Source organism: Trachurus trachurus (assembly GCF_905171665.1).
Source record: "Trachurus trachurus genome assembly, chromosome: 1".
Taxonomy (NCBI): domain Eukaryota; kingdom Metazoa; phylum Chordata; class Actinopteri; order Carangiformes; family Carangidae; genus Trachurus; species Trachurus trachurus.
The window spans coordinates 8,219,464-8,239,638 of record NC_139891.1 but is presented as its reverse complement, the minus strand read 5'-3'; the positions used below and the strand labels follow the sequence as shown (position 1 = coordinate 8,239,638).

The 20,175-nt window shown below is 42.3% G+C and overlaps 1 protein-coding gene across 5 annotated transcripts in view; it reads right to left on the bottom strand.

Annotated features, from left to right (window-relative positions):
- Nucleotides 1-950: 950 nt before the first annotated feature.
- rgs12b (regulator of G protein signaling 12b) overlaps nucleotides 951-20,175 on the bottom strand; it is a 54,486-nt gene continuing 35,261 nt past the window's right edge. The window contains exons 7-19 of one of the 5 annotated variants that reach the window (XM_083973665.1): nucleotides 13,628-13,797; nucleotides 11,215-11,307; nucleotides 10,922-11,065; nucleotides 8,475-8,657; nucleotides 7,962-8,112; nucleotides 7,619-7,713; nucleotides 7,247-7,459; nucleotides 6,051-6,124; nucleotides 5,823-5,949; nucleotides 5,029-5,125; nucleotides 4,840-4,910; nucleotides 3,193-3,364; nucleotides 951-2,813 (exon numbers count right to left, since the gene is read on the bottom strand). In XM_083973665.1, the coding sequence (XP_083829791.1) occupies nucleotides 2,203-2,813; nucleotides 3,193-3,364; nucleotides 4,840-4,910; nucleotides 5,029-5,125; nucleotides 5,823-5,949; nucleotides 6,051-6,124; nucleotides 7,247-7,459; nucleotides 7,619-7,713; nucleotides 7,962-8,112; nucleotides 8,475-8,657; nucleotides 10,922-11,065; nucleotides 11,215-11,307; nucleotides 13,628-13,797 (2,201 nt within the window). In that variant the 3' untranslated portion in view covers nucleotides 951-2,202. The remainder of the gene's footprint in view (nucleotides 2,814-3,192; nucleotides 3,365-4,839; nucleotides 4,911-5,028; nucleotides 5,126-5,822; nucleotides 5,950-6,050; nucleotides 6,125-7,246; nucleotides 7,460-7,618; nucleotides 7,714-7,961; nucleotides 8,113-8,474; nucleotides 8,658-10,921; nucleotides 11,066-11,214; nucleotides 11,308-13,627; nucleotides 13,798-20,175) is intronic. The other 4 variants (XM_083973666.1, XM_083973667.1, XM_083973668.1 and 1 more) reach the window with 4 other exon arrangements.

Sequence of the window (20,175 nt, the reverse complement as noted above, 5' to 3'; positions counted from 1 at the left end):
AGGAGAGTGGTTGTACAGATGGAATGAGGTGGGCAAAGGTCAAAAACAAGAGAAAAAGTAAAGTGAAGAACCAAACACAACTCTTAGCTGCTGCTGAAAAAGCATTTCAAGCTGGGTGGTCAAATAAAGAATAAAAAAAACTGGGTCTAATAAGATGAATTAATATCAATAATATCTAGGGTAGTTCCTCCCAGTGATGAAGTGATTAGTTGATTAAAGCAGCAACAGTACACAATAGATAGATGTCTCTCAGTGTTATTCATTACATTATTATTTTCTCATTACTGAGAGTCACTAACGGCTCATTTCAACAGATAAATATTCCAATCTACTGCATGATGAAGAAAATGATAACCAACTGCTCAAATATTTACTAATCCTGGAGGCCAGAGATGAAATAAACATAAGAACCAGACAGCTTCCAGTGATATTTGGTTCATCTGACATTTGCAGTTATGATCTACGTCTGGTTGAAGAAAAATAAGTCTAATTTGTGAAAAAGGACCTTAGATTTCATGCAGCATATTTAAGTCTTAGAGTCTTTTAGGACATTTCTCCAGATTGATGAGTTTTGTTTTGTTTTCGTTTTTTTTAGTAAAGACTGGCAAATTAGTTTTTCTAAAATCAGATGCTTAATGATGTGTAACAAATGTAATGGTAAGGGGCTCGGTGATGGTGTTTTGTTTCACATGAAGAATCAAGCTGTGAGCATGTAGATAAACACTCTATCCTTCAACTCCTGCTGAACAAATGTGGACAGATCTGACATTCATACTCCTAACAGATGTATAAAGTGAGGAGAAGACAACATATTGGGAAATACTGAGAGTCTAAGAAGAGAAAGGAGGCCGCTCACATGAGGCTCTACAGAGCAAGTTCAACCTCTAAAACATTTATTTGATCTATTTACAGACAGTACAGTCAACTGAACAGAGGAGAATTTATTTCTATTGTGACACAACAGCATGGCTGCATTGCAATTTAACCATGACTACAGCAATACAGTGGTTTCACAAAGGATACTATGTACAAATTAATACTTAATAGTAAAAATGAAAAGGACGTGGGATAAATTAATATTTTGTTGAGGATATAGTAACAGTAAAACCTTTAAAAAGTGAAACGGTTTGACTTGTTAGTCCAAGTTTTCCAGCTTAAATCCTACAGAAGAGATGGAGCTAAAATCACTGTGGAGAGAGGAAAAAGAAACACATGCTGCTGTGTGATGTAGCCAAGAAAAAAAAAAAAAGGAGATGAAAAACAGAAAACTGCTCATGTAGAGTCGCTGCAGAAGGTTCTGGATGGAACGCTGTAGTCTTTTAGGTTTTCATGGGTGACACGAGAAATGCCTGAGGTGAGCGAGTGCGGTGGAGACACAGAGAGTACTGTCTCTGAGACGACGCTTTAACAGCTGAGCAAAATGAGTACGTCCACGGTGCCGGAGAATAATATGTTTGTGTTTATGGGGCTCAGGGCCCGCCGCATCGGTACGGAAGGTGAAAGGTTAGATCTTAAGAATGTGTAGAGATGTGTAAAGTCTTGATTGTAGTCGGTTAAAGTGCATTGTTAAGATTCTGTACACTGGGGAGAGGGGGAGGAGGGGAGGACGGGAAGGGAGGGAGGGAGCGGGGAGCCGGAGGAGGGAATTTGGCACTGGTCACCAGCAATTCATCCTGAGCCCGTCCTTGAGCTCACGTCTCCAAAGAAAAATCAGCACAGCAAGTCCACTCCAAAGTTCACACAGATACAAATCACACAGGAAAATCACAAGGCAGGTTGTGTCCAAACTTAATGCATCCATTTTTCCTCTCTTAATGTGCCCCATCTGTTTTATCTTAAGGCTGCTGTTGACTTACAGTAGACGCTGGCCTGAAAGTAGTGCATACATCACTATATAAACTCACTGACTCACTCCATGGTTTAACTACAGGGACATTCATCTCTATTGTATGTATTGTACTTTTTACATTAGTTGCTTGTATATTTACACTGAAAATCTGCATTGAAATGTTTCTGTCAATAGCAGTAGATTGTAGAAAGTGATGCAGATTGATAGAGGTTCTAGCAGTGAGGTGAAGGAGGGACGGGAGGAGATCTGGATGCATTCTGGGGCCGACCAAAGAAGTGGCTTATAGGAGGAGCTTCAAACCGACTGTGGTGGGTCAGTTTGAGCTCGGCGAAAGTTCAGAAGTTTTCAAGAGTTCACACGGGGGAAGTACCTGAGCTAGGCCGACCGTCCTGTGCTTGTTGTTGGGGTCGGGGTCGGGGTTTGCATGGCAGGGCTGAGGGAGTGACGTAGTTGAGGCTGGGGCTGTTGATGTCCCCCTCTCCCACTAGAGTCAGATCAGACAGGGTGTCCTCCTCCAGCATCTGGACCGATTCTCCCCTGCCAGAGTCAAGGAGGAGGCCGCGCTGGGCGCCCTGGGACGGGTGGATGGGGGAGATGGTGCCAGGAAATGGAGGGGGTGGTCTGGCCTTCCTCCCCCCTCCACTCTCAGTGCCCAGTGCAGAGTCCAAGCTCTGGGACTGATGGCTCACATTGAGCAAGTGGTTGCCACCTCCTCCTCCTCCCCTGTCGTTGCCGTTCGCCTTATTGCCCCGGCGACCGCTGCTAGGGAAGCTGCCGTTGTTGGGGTTACGGGAATTAGGGGTGGAGCAACTGGGCTCAGGGTCATAGGGAGGAGGCACAGCTTGGTTGGTTGCCGCGGGCGACAGGCGCAGAAAATCCGGGAGCTGCAGGTCGCTTTTGTTTAGCAGGCCTCGCTGGTCGTCTGCTCGGTTGCTCTGAGCTTTGGATATGAGGTCGAAGAACTCTGCGGGCACAACGCACGCACACACAAGAGAGAGTGCATACCCACATGCACATGGTTGTGCATGTGCAAAACACACACACACGCACACACAAACACAAATGAATAATCGCCCAAAACAACATCTTGAAGAAATGTACAACACATTGTCCGTAATTCAGAAAACATGCAGCAGAGGGTTTGTATTAATCAGTTAGACAAGTCAAAGCTACATTCAAGTGTGAGCAGAGGAGACTGTGCTACATGTAGCTAGCTAGCTTTGAAAGCATTTGGTGCTGCTTCTGCAATACTGCAGACAGGCAAAAGGGTTAGTGTGATCACAGCAACACAGCTACAGAAACTAGAGAGAGAGAGAGAGAGAGAGAGGTTGTTCAGTCTTTACCTTCAGCTTCGTCTATATTAATCTTTTTCTGCTTTCTTTTCTCCGGAGCCTTATGGAGAGAGACAGAGTGGTTGGGTAAGGCTTGGCCTCTTGTGTCAGGGCTGTGCACAGCCTTGCCATTTTCCCCATGGGGATGGGCTGAACCGGCTTTCCCTGACGGCCTGTCCTCCCCCTGGGTGCCACAAGGAGAGCGGAGCGGGGCATAAGAGCCCTGATGAGTCATGGTGGTGCAAGTATGGGCACAAGTAATGACAACAGATGGCGACTAGTGCTACTGGTGGTTAGGATGGGGACAAATACAAATTCTAAAATACGAATAATTTGATGGGGGGGAGGGGACACTGTTTTTGAGAGGGACAATTAAATTAAATGGTATGAAAATAATAACAAAAGTGAAATATTAAAGGGATCGTTCAACATTTTGCCCCATTGCCACAATCCCTATAGTTTTAGGAGTAGGTTTGTTACCTTTAATTGTCAGTGCAAGCTATTTTTAGAATGGCGGACCAGAGCCGCGAGCTGAGGTATTAACGAACGTTATGAGACGGAGTTGTTTTCGAGGCAAATGCAGAGACTGCTTGCTGAAAAACTGCCCCCGACAGAAACATGCATCAACGGTTTTGCATAAATTTGCCTCGAAAACGACTCCGTAGCTCCTCATAGCGTGGTGAATGTGCAGGTCACAACTTGTCCACCAGAGCGTTTTGGAGTTGTTGGATTGTGTATTTGATGAGTTTCATGAGGGAAACCAAGAAATCCCATTAGCCTCCGTAGCGTAATTCTGAGCAGCTCGTGGCTCTGCTCCGCCGTTCTAAAAACAGCTTGCACTGACAATTTAAGGTAACGAACCTACTCTTAAAGCTATAGGGATTTTATGGCAATGGGCTAATTTGGCAAAATGTTGAACTACCCCTTTAACTAATTCTAACAAAGCTATCTATTTGATCAGCTCTAACTAAAAGACAGGTGGCGTGTTTCATTCAGACAACCACAAAAATCTATGCGCCGTGTGCACAAAGCATCACCAACATGAAGGCTAACAGCACGCACAACAACACCAGAGGGACCTACTATCTACTGCTAAAAGCCACTACTGTCCCTGAGGTGGGATTCATCTAGAATCAACCAAGAAACCAGTAAATGACCAATTCAGATCGGTCATTAATCAGGAAAATCCCAGAGAGGAAGAAAATCTCAACACTAATCCAAAGTGCCACCTCCCCAGAGGGGGCTCTGAGGAGCTATAAGCCCCAGAAAATGCTCTGCAAGGCCGGGTGAGAACCACCTGGCTTGTTATGGAAGAAAGAGACCCAGGAAACCAGAGAGCAAAGTTGATGATGCATTCAGCCACAGACAAACCACACTAACGGGACACGAGGAACCCTGAGAATGTGACGAGAGTCTCTGCCCCACGGCAACAGTGCACATAACAACAGTCACACACAGCCCCCAACACTGCCAGAGACACACATTGTACATCTGCGCACATCTGGGACACGTTGCAAACAGACATGGGTGATTGAGGACGGCAAAGAGAGACACTTAGTAGCGTGACATCGTCAACCAGGAAGTAGAGACATTTTGTGGGTTACGGAACATTCCAGAGCAAGAAGAAAATGGAAATAAAAAAGTTAGAGGAGGTCTTACTGTTGCCGATGGGTTTCTGCTGGTAGAGGCCGGTACGTGGCTCTTAGAGGGAGCTACTTTCTGTTTGTCTGCTGGATCAAAGGCAGGATTTAAAGATTCTGATGCAAGGGTGATAGGTGAGACAGCAATGCAAATACAGTTTCTATGTGCTATATGTCATCTTCTAGAGAAACTGCATGTGTTTCTCACCTTTGTCAGGAGTGTTTTCTGCTATATCTAACACCACCCGCAGCCCGTCCAGGTTGGAGATAGGAAGACCCAGATCTAAAGGCTCTGACTCTCCGCTCTGCATCACACACACACACACACGATATAAGCTTAAAGGGATAGTTAAACATTTTGGCAAACTGGCCCATTGCCATAATCCCTATAGTTTTAGGAGTAGGTTTGTTACCTTTAATTGTCGGTGCAAGCTATTTTTAGAACGGTGGAGCAGAGGCGCAGGCTGCTCAGAGCTATGCTAGAGGCTAATGGGATTTCTTGGTTTCCCTCATCAAACTTATCAAATACACAATCCAATGACTCCAAAACGCTCTGGTGGACAAGTTGTGACCTGCACATTCACCACGCTATGAGATAATAACAGAACGTTACGAGACAGAGTTGTTTTCGAGGATAGTCTCTGCATTTGCCTAGAAAACAACTCCGTATCATAACGTTCCGTTATTATCTCAAAGCGTGGTGAATGTGCAGGTCACAACTTGTCCATGAGAGCGTTTTGGAGTCGTTGGTTGGATTGTGTATTTGATGAGTTTGATGAGGGAAACCAAGAAATTCCATGAGCCTCCGTAGCGTAGCTCTGAGCAGCTCACGACTCCGCCGATCCAAAAACCGACAATTAAAGGTAACAAACCTACTCCTAAACTATATATACAGGGATTATGGCAATGGGCCAATTTGCCAAAATGTTAAACTATCCCTTTAAGGTCATTACAGACAGTGGTCAGTCTATCTACAGACAGACAGCAGGTTTAGGGACTTACAATGCGTGCCACCAAGTCAGCGAGGTGGAGGCCGTATTTGGCCACCACAGGCCTGAGCACTTCAGTCACTGGCTTGGTGGGTTTGGCTTTCAGGCCCACAGACCGGTTGATAGGGACTAAATCAAGTCTAAAGAAGAGAAGAAGAAAAATTAAGTTTTCTTCCACTAAAAGTGTATGGTGATTTTATCTCTCTCTCTACATATATTAGAATACAGTAAGTTCCTGTACCTGAAGAGAGTGCGTTTTTCTAGTCGGAGGTCCCGAGAGCACAACGTCATACAGTCTTGGTCCAAAACAAGTGGCTGAAACAGAAACAGAACAAACTGATCATGAAACAAGATGACTACCTGTAAGTGTCCTTTTCCTCTGAGTTAAATGGAACAGGAGAAGATGAAATAAATGAATCACTGATAACTCGTTCTCTCAGACCCCTGGACTGATGAAATGTGTCTGATGGTTGCTGTAATAATCATTTATTAAAGCCACATTAATCATTTATACCGATACTATTTATAAGCATGATGTTGATACAGATGCTGGTTTTCAACTTGATTCATTGTCCATGTAAAAAAAATTTTTTTTATATAGCATTTTCTTAAACAGATTTACAGTAAGTAAAATGAAATGGTAAGAGAAAAGAAAACTTGAAATTCTTGTGCGTATCATGAAAGTGTAGGACATAAAAAAAACAACATCACAATCAGCACTGAGTAAAAGGTTCGGTCAGCAAGAGAACATGTAGAGATAATAATGGGGCTGAAACTAAAAGATAAAGCGTAGCGATAAAAACACCAATAAACACATTTCCAAAGGCTGAGACCAAGAAACTAATTTAAAGAGACATAAAAGCAGACAGTGAGTTACAGTGTCTGATCGGATCTGGATGGGAGAGAGTTTCAGAGAACTGGGCCTCTAACAGCAAACTGTCACCCTTTATCACAGGCCTAGACCTCTGGGTGACCAGCAGACCTGCATCCACACATCTCAGGTGTCCTTTGGGCACATAACCGTATTGATAAGTCCAGAGCTGTTTCAGGCTTTAAAAGACAGTAATATACAGGTGCATCTGAATAAATTAGAACACAACTGTCAGGTCAGCAGTCTTCTCCATAATAGAGTAGCTCCTGAACCAGACTAAGAGACCATTTAAAGGCTCAGGAAACATTTGCAGGTGTTTGGAGTTCATTAGCTGATTAGAGTGAGACATCATTAGGTTTTTGATTTACTGAATTTTGAGTTTTCATTAAATGTAAGCAATAATCATTACAATTAAAAGAAATAAAGACATGAAATAGTCCAGTCTGTGTGTAATGAATCTATATAATATATGGGTTTCACTACTTGAATTTCTACTGAAATAAACTAACTTTTACTTGATATTCTAATTTATTGAGATGCACTTGTATTATCATAATTTGGAATACCTTCTCCCCTCCAACCAGGAAGAGGTCTATAGCTGCCAGGTTGATGCAGAGCTTCTCACAGAGGCCCAGCAGCAGGTCCCTGATAGACACTCCGGCTCTTAGTGGCACAGGGCAACATGAGCCGTCCGGCAGGCTTATGTTACACTGCCTCATGGGGGCACTGCCCACTCCACGCTCTGTTGACACTGATACTGCCCCACGGGAAACATCACCCTGGATGAACACAACAGAGACAGATCCAGAGAGAGGAGGGTTACCAACAATACAACAGTTTGTGGCAAAGGAAGCAGAGCAGAATGAAAACAAAAGAGGGTGGTGATAATAATATAACACTACCGTGCCCATAACTGTACTGTATATAGAGTGTCTGACCTCATTCCTTCCCGACCCTGACGTCCCAAGCTCCAGACTGGCTCCTGATGACAGTGAACCCTGGGATTCCCGGCGACCATTACTACCAGAGAAATCTGAAAGACGATATACTCATCAGTGGTGTGTGGGAGAAAGACAACCAGGGAATTCATTCCATGTCTCTTCATCAAATACCAACTGCAGGGCTAACCCTTCAGTTTGATGCTGAACAATTTTTTTTTAAATATTCCTTGTTTACGTTGGATTCCAGAATAGTTTCCAGGAGAGCTCTGAAGGAAAATCACTTAAAGCAGAATCACTTTTCTGTGATCTGTGTCTAGAAGAAACAGGAAAAGCTACTGACTGTAGTTGAAGTCGGCCAGCTCTCGCTTCTTGGGTCCTTTGCCAAAGCTCCTGTTGCGGGACCATGAGAAGAACATGCCTTTCCTCCGGTCTCCTGAGTCATCCCTGCTGTCCTCGTTCAAAGACCGACCAGATTTACTCTTTTTGTCCTCCTATAGCACACAACCAAAATGAATTAGGGTACAGACAATTATACAAACCTGTTTAAGGGCACACACACACACACACACACACACACACACACACACACACACACACACACACACACACACACACACACACACACACACACACACACACACACACACACACACACACACACACACACACACACACACACACACACACACACACACACACACACACACACACACACACACACACACACACACACACACACACACACACACACACACACACACACACACACACACACACACACACATTTGCACACTGACAATCCAAAAAATGAATTTCCTAAAAAACTGTTCAATATCACGTGTGCCATGTTAACCTTCTTGGGCGTGGACAGGTTGGAGCGGTCGGAGCCGGTGGTGCTGTGTTTGGAGGTGGGGCTGCTGGGGATGTGGTAGGGGTCTGGCAGGGGCCGGCCCTCCACCTCCGCCAGCATGCACTCCTGGTACAGCAGAGACTTGAGGAACCGTGTGTAGCTGTCAAACTTCATCAGGTTGAAGATCTAAAGGGGTGAAAGAGAGGGAAAAGGAATGATCAGAGGGCAACAGAGAATGTAAGAAGGAATGCACACAGGAACCAAAAAAAAGAGAGGGATGAATGGGGAAACAGAAAAAAACAAAGTGATTGAGACTGGTAGAGGGGAGGCAAATATAACCACTGGTAAAAGGATTAAAGAAAGGAAGGGCAAACAACAAATTAAAAAAGTAGGGAGTTCAAAAAGATCGAAGAAAAGAGCAGATGGATAGACGAATAAAAGAAGAAAAACTAAAAGAGAAAACTAAAAAGCAACAGGGGGGGAACTAAAAATAGTGAAGATCAAAAATACTTTTACAGATCTAAAATCACACTAGCAGCTCCTTCAAGCTGTTTGTATTCTTGGGCGTCTACTGGTGATTACATCACTATGTCAAAAAAAAAAAAAAAAAAAAGAATCTATGTATTGTGTTGCAGAGATGGTGAGCATAGTAACCAGCTGGTCCTGGCCCATCCTGTGTCATGATGATACCAGTTTGTACCTGAAGAGGCGATAGCGAGTCACTGCAGCATCCAGTCTGTCCTCAGTCCAACATGGGAGGATGAAGAAGTAGTTATTGTGAGTGTGAGTAGGTTATGAACCTGTGTTACATCTTTCCTACAGCCCTGCTGCTGACGCCGCCGCTCCAGCTGCCCTCACTCTCTCTCTCACGCTCCTCCACCTCTCATGGCTCTACTCCTCTCTACTCCTGACACCACTACGTCCTCCACATGTCCCTGACTGGGCAGATTTACTGTGGTGGAGAAAACCTTTTCATTGTTTGGGTTAAAGGGATAGTTCAACATTTTGGCAAATTAGCCTATTGCCATAATCCCTATAGTTTTAGGAGTAGGTTTGTTGCCTTTAATTGTCGGTGCAAGCTATTTTTAGAAGGGCGGAGCAGAGCCGTGAGCTGCTCAGAGCTACACTACGGAGGCTAATGGGATTTCTTGGTTTCCTTCATCAAACTCATCAAATACACAATCCAACAACTCCAAAACGCTCTCGTGGACAAGTTGTGACCTGCACATTCACCACGCTATGAGATAATAACGGAACGTTACGAGACAGAGTTGTTTTAGAGGTACATTCATGCAAATTCAGACAACGGCGGGAATGCGCATCAGTGGTTTTGCATGAATTTACCTCTAAAACAACTCTGTCTCGTAACGTTCCGTTATTATCTCATAGCGTGGTGAATGTGCAGGTCACAATTTGTCCACCAGAGCGTTTTGGAGTTGTTGGATTGTGTATTTGATGAGTTTGATGAGGGAAACCAAGAAATCCCATTAGCCTCTGTAGTGTAGCTCTGAGCAGCTCGCGGCTCTGCTACGCTATTCCAAAAATAGCTTGCACAGACAATTAAAGGTAACAAACCTATTCCTAAAACTACAAGGATTATAGCAATGGGCCAATTTGCCAAAATGTTTAACTGTCCCTTTAAGTGTGTTTTTAATGTTTGCTGTGGGAATTCAATAGGTCTTACATTAATCCCCAGGGTGGCGCTACAGGACAAAGACATAGTGTCATGAAAACTAAATGTGTTTGTCCTCTGGTGAGCATGACTGTGCTTCATTGAACCACAATCTGTCTTTTAGAAATTGGTATTTCTGGTGTGAAAGTGACATGGTGTGTATAGGCTGTATGTGTATGAACATGTTAGTCTCACTCAGAATCGTAAGTTAATGTAGCCACAAGGTCTTCACAAGTTTATTTTTAGAAAAGCTAATCTCAGGCTTTGATGTGTGTGTGTGTGTGTGTGTGTGTGCATGTCATTGAGAAGATGTGTGTGAATGTTTGATGTGTAAAAATATAGAGGTTGATGGTGAGGATATCGTTCTAGCCTTGTGACTCTTATCAGAGTTTGAACATCTGAGCTCAGCTGCTGAGATCAATAGAGCTTTTCAGAGACCTTCCTCCTCCCTCTCCCTCCTCAACACACACACACACACACACACACATATAAGAAGCCATTCACATCTATTAAGCTAGATAGAGGGCCATGATGAATGTTATTTTGTATGAGCCGTGCTCTAATACTAGCACATTTTCAATAAGAGTCTGTTTTGATTCAGTTTATGAGTAATAATAAAATGCTCCTTCGGGGAACGCCTGGCTTCACTTCCTGCTCACGAGGAAGGTCAGAGGTCAGCGTCATCAAAGTACAGAAGCTTCCTGTTTGTCTGAAGTGGTTTGTGGTTCCCTTGAGTTCGGGGTTGGAGTGTGTGTGTGTGTTATTAGTGCGGTGCTACCTGCAGTTGCTGCTCCTTGAACATGTCGGGTCGGGGCGCGGTGAGGATGTCGTCGGCCAGTTGAGCCTGACTGTCGATGTTGACCGGCGTCGTAGCTTTACTGGACAGGAAGCTGTTGAAGATCTCCCTGGCACGCTGAGAGAGCTGGAGGTGGGAAGTTCAGGGATGTGGAGGGTGGAGGAGAGACAAGGATGAAGAGAGACGATTAATACATTAAAAGATCCGCTCTTTGTTGCTTGTTCAGTGTAAATGGATATGTGCTGTGACGAGACAATGGCCTCCATGACTGTTACCTGCTTCTTGTCATTCTCAGGAACGTGGCTGAAGTACTCACACGCCTGCCAAAACAGGATGTTCTCCTCACTGAACTCTTTCTTTAGAAACTCCTGTAGCACAAGAATCACATGTGGATCGAATGAGGCAAAGACAAACTAACATGGACGTGTGGTCAGAAGACAGAGGTGTCTACAAGATCACAAGTTGGTCAGCTGATTAGATCTCTTCAATGTCAGTTGTTAATTGACACCTGCTTACCACCCTGGAATTTTTAAATTTTAAATTTTTACATGAAAGCAGATTTGGTAACACTTTATAATAAGTACACACTATTAAACATTAGTTAAGCATTAAATACTGAATTCATCATTTATAACACATGAAGACTCATTAGTATGTAGTTTATAAACACAGTTATAAATGTTTTACTCATTGTTGATGAGCACTACCTATTTGTAAACTACATACTAATGAGTAATTCATGTGTTATAAATGAATAATTCAGTATTTATTAATGCTTAACTAATAACTAATGCTTAATAGTGTGTACTTAGTATAAATTGTTACCGCAGATAGCTGCTACCTACGGAAGCCGAGAACGGCCACGTCCATAATATTTTTTTTATTATCGTTTTCTCGTGATAACGACTTATTATTTCGTTATCTCGAGATAACAAAGTCCGTTTTCTCGTGATAACGACTTATTATTTCGTTATCTCGAGATAACAAAGTCCGTTTTCTCGTGATAACGAATTAATTTATTTCGTTATCTCGAGATAACAAAGACCGTTTTCTCGTGATAACGAAATAATCATAGAATGTGTCGTTGACATGGTTGCCTAGCAACATGTTTCCCCGGTGCAATCGCTTCTGCTTACGGGGAAGTAGCAGCTGGTTAGCCGCTGTATGTTCGTAGCAGGAGGCTACTAAAGCGAGTCTGTTGGAAACACTACACATCTACAGATCTAACGTAACAGAAGAGATGTTTTCGTGGGATAATTGCTCAGAACCATGTGTAGAACTCAAATCAGTGAGCTGATTAATGTGATCACATCATCCTGACTTCAGCCTTCAAGAGCTGCCACTAACGTTAGTCTGCTCTGAGGAGCTGTCAACAATGAAGTACCGGTAAGTTACACTTTAACGTTAGTTTGTTTACTGAGCTGGGTTTATTTAAGGGGCTACAGGTTAGCATAAACACATGAGAGTTGACTAACTTACGTTATGGCAGCTTCAGCTAAGGTAATGTTAGCTAGTTGCTGCTCAGATAAAGCTCATGAACACTGCTGTCTTGCCAAATTAACATTAGCCTACATGTCGGTGGTCGCAGGCAACAGGTGTCTGATGGTTCGAGATAAGGTTGTGATTTCTGACAGCAGCAGCCAGTAGCTAACGTTAGCTTAGCTGAAACAGGATAGATGGGACCACCGGCCGGTAGCCCCTTAAATAAACCCAGCACAGTGACGTTATTCAAACTAACGTTAAGTGTAACTTACTGGTAAGTTATTGTTGACAGCTGGTGTGGACAATAACCACACCAGTGAGTAGAGTAGACTGAAGCAGAGCGATAGATATCGCTCTGGACTGAAGTTAACTGCCCCGAGCTGAACAGTAGCCTCCTGTTGCTAGGCAACCATGTCAACGACACATTCTATGATTATTTCGTTATCACGAGAAAACGGTCTTTGTTATCTCGAGATAACGAAATAAATTAATTCGTTATCACGAGAAAACGGACTTTGTTATCTCGAGATAACGAAATAATAAGTCGTTATCACGAGAAAACGGTAATAAAAAAAATGTATACGGACCTGGCCGTTCTCGGCTTCCGTAGCTACCTGAGATATGACATACTAAAAACCAGAGTTGGGCACATTACTTTCAAAAATTAATTAGTTATAGTTACTAGTTACTTTCCCCAAAAAGTAACTGAGCTAGTAGCTGAGTTACTTCATTATAAAAGTAACTAATTACCAGGAAAAGTAACTATTGTGTTACTTTTTTTTTTTTAATAAAATGCTCAAATATGTCAAAATTACTTGGATTCGTCCCTCTAACCCACTAACCATAACCATAACCATAACCTCCCGTTTTTGATTACACGTTACTAAAAAAAGTAGCGACGTTACTAATGACGCTATTTTATAACGCTGTTATTCCCATCACTGCTAAAAACAGATTAAAACAAATGAATCAAATAACAACTGGTCAGCCTAACATGGTGAACAAATTGATAAAACCACATTGAACAATGTAATTCAGCTTTGAACTCGTCTGTAACTTGTCTGTCTCTTCTATTCAGAAAATACTGGATACTGGATGAATTTCTGTTCTGTCATCCGACAGTCTGAGATGCATCATGCAGCCGACACAAACTCTCTAATACTTTTGATATTGCTGTTTGATACAGTCCAGCACCAGTCATCGTACCGAGAAGTAGCGGACTCCCACGGGATCCTGCAGCAGTCTCTCGAAGCAGACAGCCCAGCTGGCCACTCTCCTCTCAGTGTGGCGCCGGTGGCTCTGGACGCTGGGCAGGCTGGCATTACTGTTCAGGCTGTTGTCGCTGCTGCAGCCCTGCAGCTCCACACTGTTCAGTTCTGTCCACACACACACACAGAGACACACACACACAAACAGTCAGTGACCTCAGTGGGGCTGGGAGTCTTAAAGTGTCTGAATTAGAATTTTTTTAACAATTGAAGCCTCTGATTATTGATTTTTGTTACTTTTTTCTTTACTTGCACATCCAAAAGAGCAGAATCATTGGATGGCTCACATTTGTTAAAATCTGGATAATGTTGGCTTCAATCCAGACAATTCAAATTGTTTTTCCAATATCATTCGTGTCTGTGTCTCTGCTTCCTCGCTGTGTGCTGCACCTCAGGGCAGCTCTATCAGCGCCAGGCCAACGATAAGACCAGAGCAGCAGCCAGACCAGTGACATGTCCTCCACCCACACTCGCTCCTTCTTAATAGTTTGGTATATGAGGCTGTCTCCTTCTCTTACCACAATAATTCAGGGCTGGGCTACAAGATACAACTCTGTACATCACAATATAGTAAATATATATAAGAGAGAAAGAAATAATCTCACTGTTAGGCATTTTATCAGAGAACATTCAGTACTACAACAATAGTGAGAGCATCATTACACAACTGCATAGAAAGTCATCAAAGAACACTGCTGAGAAATAGTACTCCTGCTATCATTTATCAGAGTAACAGAAGTGTCCAAAGCAGCTACAAGTGCAAACAAACTAGGGCTGGGCAAGTGTGGCAAAAATCAAAATCCAGATTAATTAATTAATTTTACATCAATTACGATTAATGAACCGATCAGTGACATGAAAGAGAGCAAATTATAAACAAAAAAGGACCCGTCAGCTTGTGTGCGTCTTGTGCATCTGCGCCAAATCTGAAGCAGCGGTGGCAATAATTAGCCAGTACAACCAGTGGTGTGTTTTTCAGGGGATGGTGCATTAGTAGGGAGAGAATTAAAGTGGGAAAAAGCAAGTTAATCAACACGGGCAGGATTACGCCGGTTAGAGGCTCTAAATGTCTCTTTTGATTTTTTTTTTTTCGATGAATTGCCCAGGGGCCTGTTGTTCGAAACCTAGATAAGGGATTAAGCCGGGATATGTTGGTTATCCTGGCTGAATTTAGCCTCAAGTCGGTTGTTTGAAAGCTGGATACCTTTATCCTGGTCAAGTTACTATGGTGATTTATTCTCTGCAGCTAGCCTGCTCCAGACCAGGCTAACAGCCAGGCTAAGTTGATTCTGTTGTCTTTATCTGTGAAGTCAGCAGTCACTCTGATCAGAAATCAATGTTTTATACAGTTATTCCATGTTCTTATGTACATATTGGCCTGATTTCTAAACAAACTAAATACATTTACAATAATCAAAAAACATGAAACATTTACAATATTAGCTTATTTTTCTTTTCTTTTTTTCATAATTAGGCCTATTCATGTGCTTCTCACACTGAATCTTTGCATCTGCCAGCGCTGCCTGCTTCTTCAAATGCAGGGCATAAAGATGTCTGACAGTTTGTGAAATCTGTAAAACACATTAGCACAGAATTGTGCACACTGTTCTTCAGTCAATACTCACTATTTTATTATCTGTGACCCATCTATGATATTTTCTATGACCACTAGTATTACATGGCTTCTCATAAAAAGCAATGGAGCAAAAATAGCAATAGATTTATTTTTATAAAATATGTTACAAAATACAGTATATTGACCTAAATATTGGTTGAGGGAAGAAAACAAGAATACAATTGTTTGAGCAGGCACCTTCCAAATAATTTATACACCTCATTTGAACATTGTTATTGGCAATTTATTGAAGCATCAGACTGCATAATGTTCTTATATTTAATTAATTTTCACCTGTTGCACTTTTGGCCACTTGTATTTGTGCTGTATGAACTTTAGATAATAAGAGATTTGTGCAATGTATCAACTTCCACTGCTCATCATTACGGCAAAGTGCACAGCTGTTAATTTGTGAAAGGAACTTAAATTGTGATTATAATTTTGGATTAGGCTACTTCCACATTCAATCAGTCCACAGTTGTCCGCTCTCTCTGAGCTTTACGACAGCGGTGGTGCTTTTTTTTCTTTTTTTCTAAGAGGTGTGTCACCTTACGTCAAGATCCGCTGTTGATTGGAGGAAAGCAGCCACACCTGTCCTCTCATCAGTGAATCTGTGATCAATGTCTGTGGTCTACTGACAAGAGAATAAGTTACACCTGGCTTGACAAAGCTGCTCCTCCTCAGCCTGGCTCGGCCTTCGAACAACCAATTAAGCCAGGATGAACTTGGGAGACTTTGTCCAACCTGGCTTTTCCACTTATCCTGGATATCTTTATTCTACTTTCGAACAACAGGTCCCAGCCCTAGAATAAACTATTTGTTAAGCTCTTGAATAGTGCAGTCAGTGCATGGCTGCTCAAGTCCAGGCCCCGTTTCCCACCTCCTATGTTTATGTTCCTAAAGTGCTACAGACTTAAAGATAGAGAGGCACACAGAGGAGATATGAGAATCACCAGAATAAAGCAGCTTCAGGCCCGATGAACTAGTGGGCTGCTAAGTTGAGATAAAACAAATACAAGAACAGCCAGAGGGAAGGCATCACCGGTCAGGTGCCTGGGACGACGCAAGTCCTGTAAATAGACTGAAAGAACAGGATCCTGCCCCCAGCTAAAGTCCTGAATGATTTCAAACCCGGAAACTTTGCTATTGATGGATAATTCCAGTGTGATTTCTGTTTAATGTTATCACTGAGAGTTTTCACACTGACGATATCTTTCAGCATTTTATTTCCCGTAAGTGCTCACCTCATTCACCCTCATTGAGTTTCTAACAGCATAGTAAACAACCTCTGAGACCCCTACTTTAGTCACACACCACCTTAATGAAGCACAGAGAAAAGCCAATAATACAAAATCATGGCATCACCAGGCTATGAACAACTGAACATCGTTCCATAGTTTTGTGTTGTCATGTCGCTGTTTTTGCTGATTTACACAAATCAACCACAGAGTTGTGTTCATCCAAACCAAGGAAGCTGAATACTGACAGATAATGAGATTTAAACCAAGTGAGAATGTGATTTTGACTGTAATTTAAAGCAGTACTAAAGAACTTTCAGTTTTGGTTGAGTTTGGCGGCGCCTGTGGACCAAAGCGGTAGTGTTTTGCCTGAAGGAAGACTCCATTTCCCATGAACACTAGCGTGAAGCCCTGTAAATATCCTGCATTAAAATTAACAGAAGACATCAAAACTAAGTTTCTGTTTCCAGTGGATCATTTCAAAGTGAAAACACAAACATAATCCATTGCTAAAGTGCCGTTTTGCCTGTTCCCTCCTTGTTGTGACTCGCAAAAGTGAAAGTGAAAGTAAAGTGAGAGCCGGGTTCCTACCATGCTCCTCAAAGCTGCTTAGTGCCAGAGAAAGAGATACAGACCCCCTCAGACCACGACAGAGGTGTCATTCAACTTGTTGTAAGTCGATGTATCATCACAAAAGTTATGAAAATATTTTATGAAGGTTGAAAAGTTACTTAGTGCTGGTTTAACAGTAAAAATGACAATGACATCCCACATGAACACAACATGCTGTATTGAGGACAGCTGCAATTATTTCACACGAGAGATGGTTTAAAGTTGATGGATAACGGACAAGAGGTGATGTCACTTCAGTGAACCAATCACAACACAGCAATATCTGGCACTTTAAAAATGTTCTTTTCCAGGCTGTCATGTGATACATCACAGCATACAGTGTAATGTTGTGTGCCTGTCAGTCTGTGACTGGGAAATGCAGACTTGTGTTACACCACAGGCGTACAACAAACTGTCTGAATGCAGCTTTTCACACGTGAAAAATCATAACAGGGGATATTTATCATTCCAAATGTTTAATCTCCTGCTTATTTTGACATGGAATGAAATATATCAGGCTGCTGCGCCTTGATAAGAACGTGTTCTTAGCTAACTTGCCTGGTTAAATAAAGGTTGATGATGACGATACCCTTATTAAACAGTGGTTGAAAACAACCCAGACCTGCTCTCATGGGTAACCTCTTCGTCTTTTCTACTTTGTGTATGGACTTTTAACTGTGATGTGAAGTGGGGTTTATTTTTTGTAAGATTTCTACATGTTTTATCTAATTGTCATGATGTAATGTCTGTATGTTTTTTTTAATGATACCTGCCTTAGGACAACGTATGAAATTTAGCAACTGTGCTAACTCCGGCATATTTATATTGATGCTTCTCGCTGATATGTTGATTCATGTGCATTGTCCTAATCAAATAAATAAATAAATAAAATACAAAAATTGAACCAAGTTTTCACTAAATAACTGAGTGCATCCTGACATGTAGATTTCACGACAGATACATTTCACAGTGAAAATCCAACTGAGCTCTGAGTGCACTCATTCAGATTCCATAACAGCATACAACAACCATAAAAATATTCTGAGAAGGAATGAATTATAAAACAAACTTTCCTATTATAGAAATTATTCCACAGACAACATTACTACTTTTGCATTGTTTTTAAAAGGCACAATTCAGTTCACTCTGATAAGAATACGAAGAATTACTTGATTACAGTGCAGCAAACCCTTAAAGACTAAACTTAAGATAACCGGATATTCAATAAAGAAGGTTTATTGCTCCTCCTCTGCTAAACTCTGCATTTCCTCTAGTTTAAAGCTTAAAGCTCCAGCTGTCACCTCACCTGGGTAGAGCTGGTAGGAGCCTGTGTGATGCCAGCGAGGCAGGTAGCGAATCCTGAGGGGGATCCAAGCCCCTCCATCCATACTCTCCCTACCAGGGCCCCTCACAACCTCAAGCACACCAGGTTGAACACACAGTCCAAGATAGGGCGTGTACACACACACATACTGTACACACACACTCACACTCACACACACTCAGGTGACGGCATCACAGGAGGAGAGGAGAGAAGGAGGGAAATGAGGAAGAAAAGATGAAGGGGACTGAAGGAGAGAATGAGAGAGAAGGGCCGATGGGGGTGAGCAACCAGCTGACAACCTGAGAGACCACACACACACACACACACACACACACACACACACCTCTATGAGCTCCCAGGCAGGTAAGTGATACAAGCACAAGCAGGGATGATAAATAATTCAGAGTCGAGGGCGGAGGTAGCTCACAGCACACTATCACACACACACACACACACACACACACACACACACACACACACACACACACACACACACACACACACACACACACACACACACACACACACACACACACACACACACACACACACACACACACACACACACACACACACACACACACACACACACACACACACACACACTACAGTATTGATGAGAAGCTTGTTAAAGAAAGGCCAATACTGAGGCTAATGAGGCCTGCAGCCCCCATACAGCTGCACACACTCACATGAGGACAGGAGCGATGAAGAGGGGAGTCTCTCAAAGAGCAGATCAGACTGAAATAATCCATACTGTACTAACTGTATCCAGCAGTCACATAGTCTCTGTCCTAACATCACCTCTATCTTCAGAAAATGTACATTCAAATTCAAAATAAGGCAAATGTATTTTACAGGTATTAATTCTTTTACTATCATTCACCCATCTTTACTTCAAATAAATGTTTTATTTTGAGTCAAAAGCTTTAGTCAAACCCTTGAATTAGTTCCAGTAACAAAGGGAAGCATTATGAGCTGGGACTAGAATTATATTCTTTTAACTTGTTTTATCTATCTATCTATCTATTGGGAAGTAGAATTCTGATGTGGGCAGAAGTTGTGAGTTTGTTAGAACCCACATCTCAAGTCTTCATAAAAGTGGATATTTATTTAGTTCTATTCAGTTTTCTCAGTCTTTTTGTCAGCTGATCAGTCCCATTAAAGCCTATGGACCTCATCATAGCTCATTCATTATAGAGTCCGGTGTTGCTCAGGAGTCATATAGTATACAATGACCACCCAGAGCTTAGCTTCTCACAGAATAATTAATAGCCTCTACAATGGCACTGTGTTGGTTGTTTTGAATGGATTTGGATCACCTTGTGTCTGAACAGTGTCTTAAAAATAAATGTACCTAATAGCCTAACTATATATAACTATAATATAAATGAGACTTCATCAATCCTGTTCACTTCTTTCACTCCACTTCTCAAATGTAGAGTATATCTTTCTTTCTTGTTGAGTTTGACTTTTGTGTCTCATTTCGAGGTCTCGCGGAAATGTTCGATCAGCTGCGTGGGAGTCCTTCACTAACAAAGATAACATTCATCATTTAGCCTGAACTCAAGTTAATGAGTGCCTCGACAAGCTGTGTGCAGGACGAATGAGCTGACTTCCTCTCATCCAAAGTTTTCTTAGCGTTAACTTGCTGTTATCTCAGAACGATGTCACAAAAAAAACAGGTCGATACAATC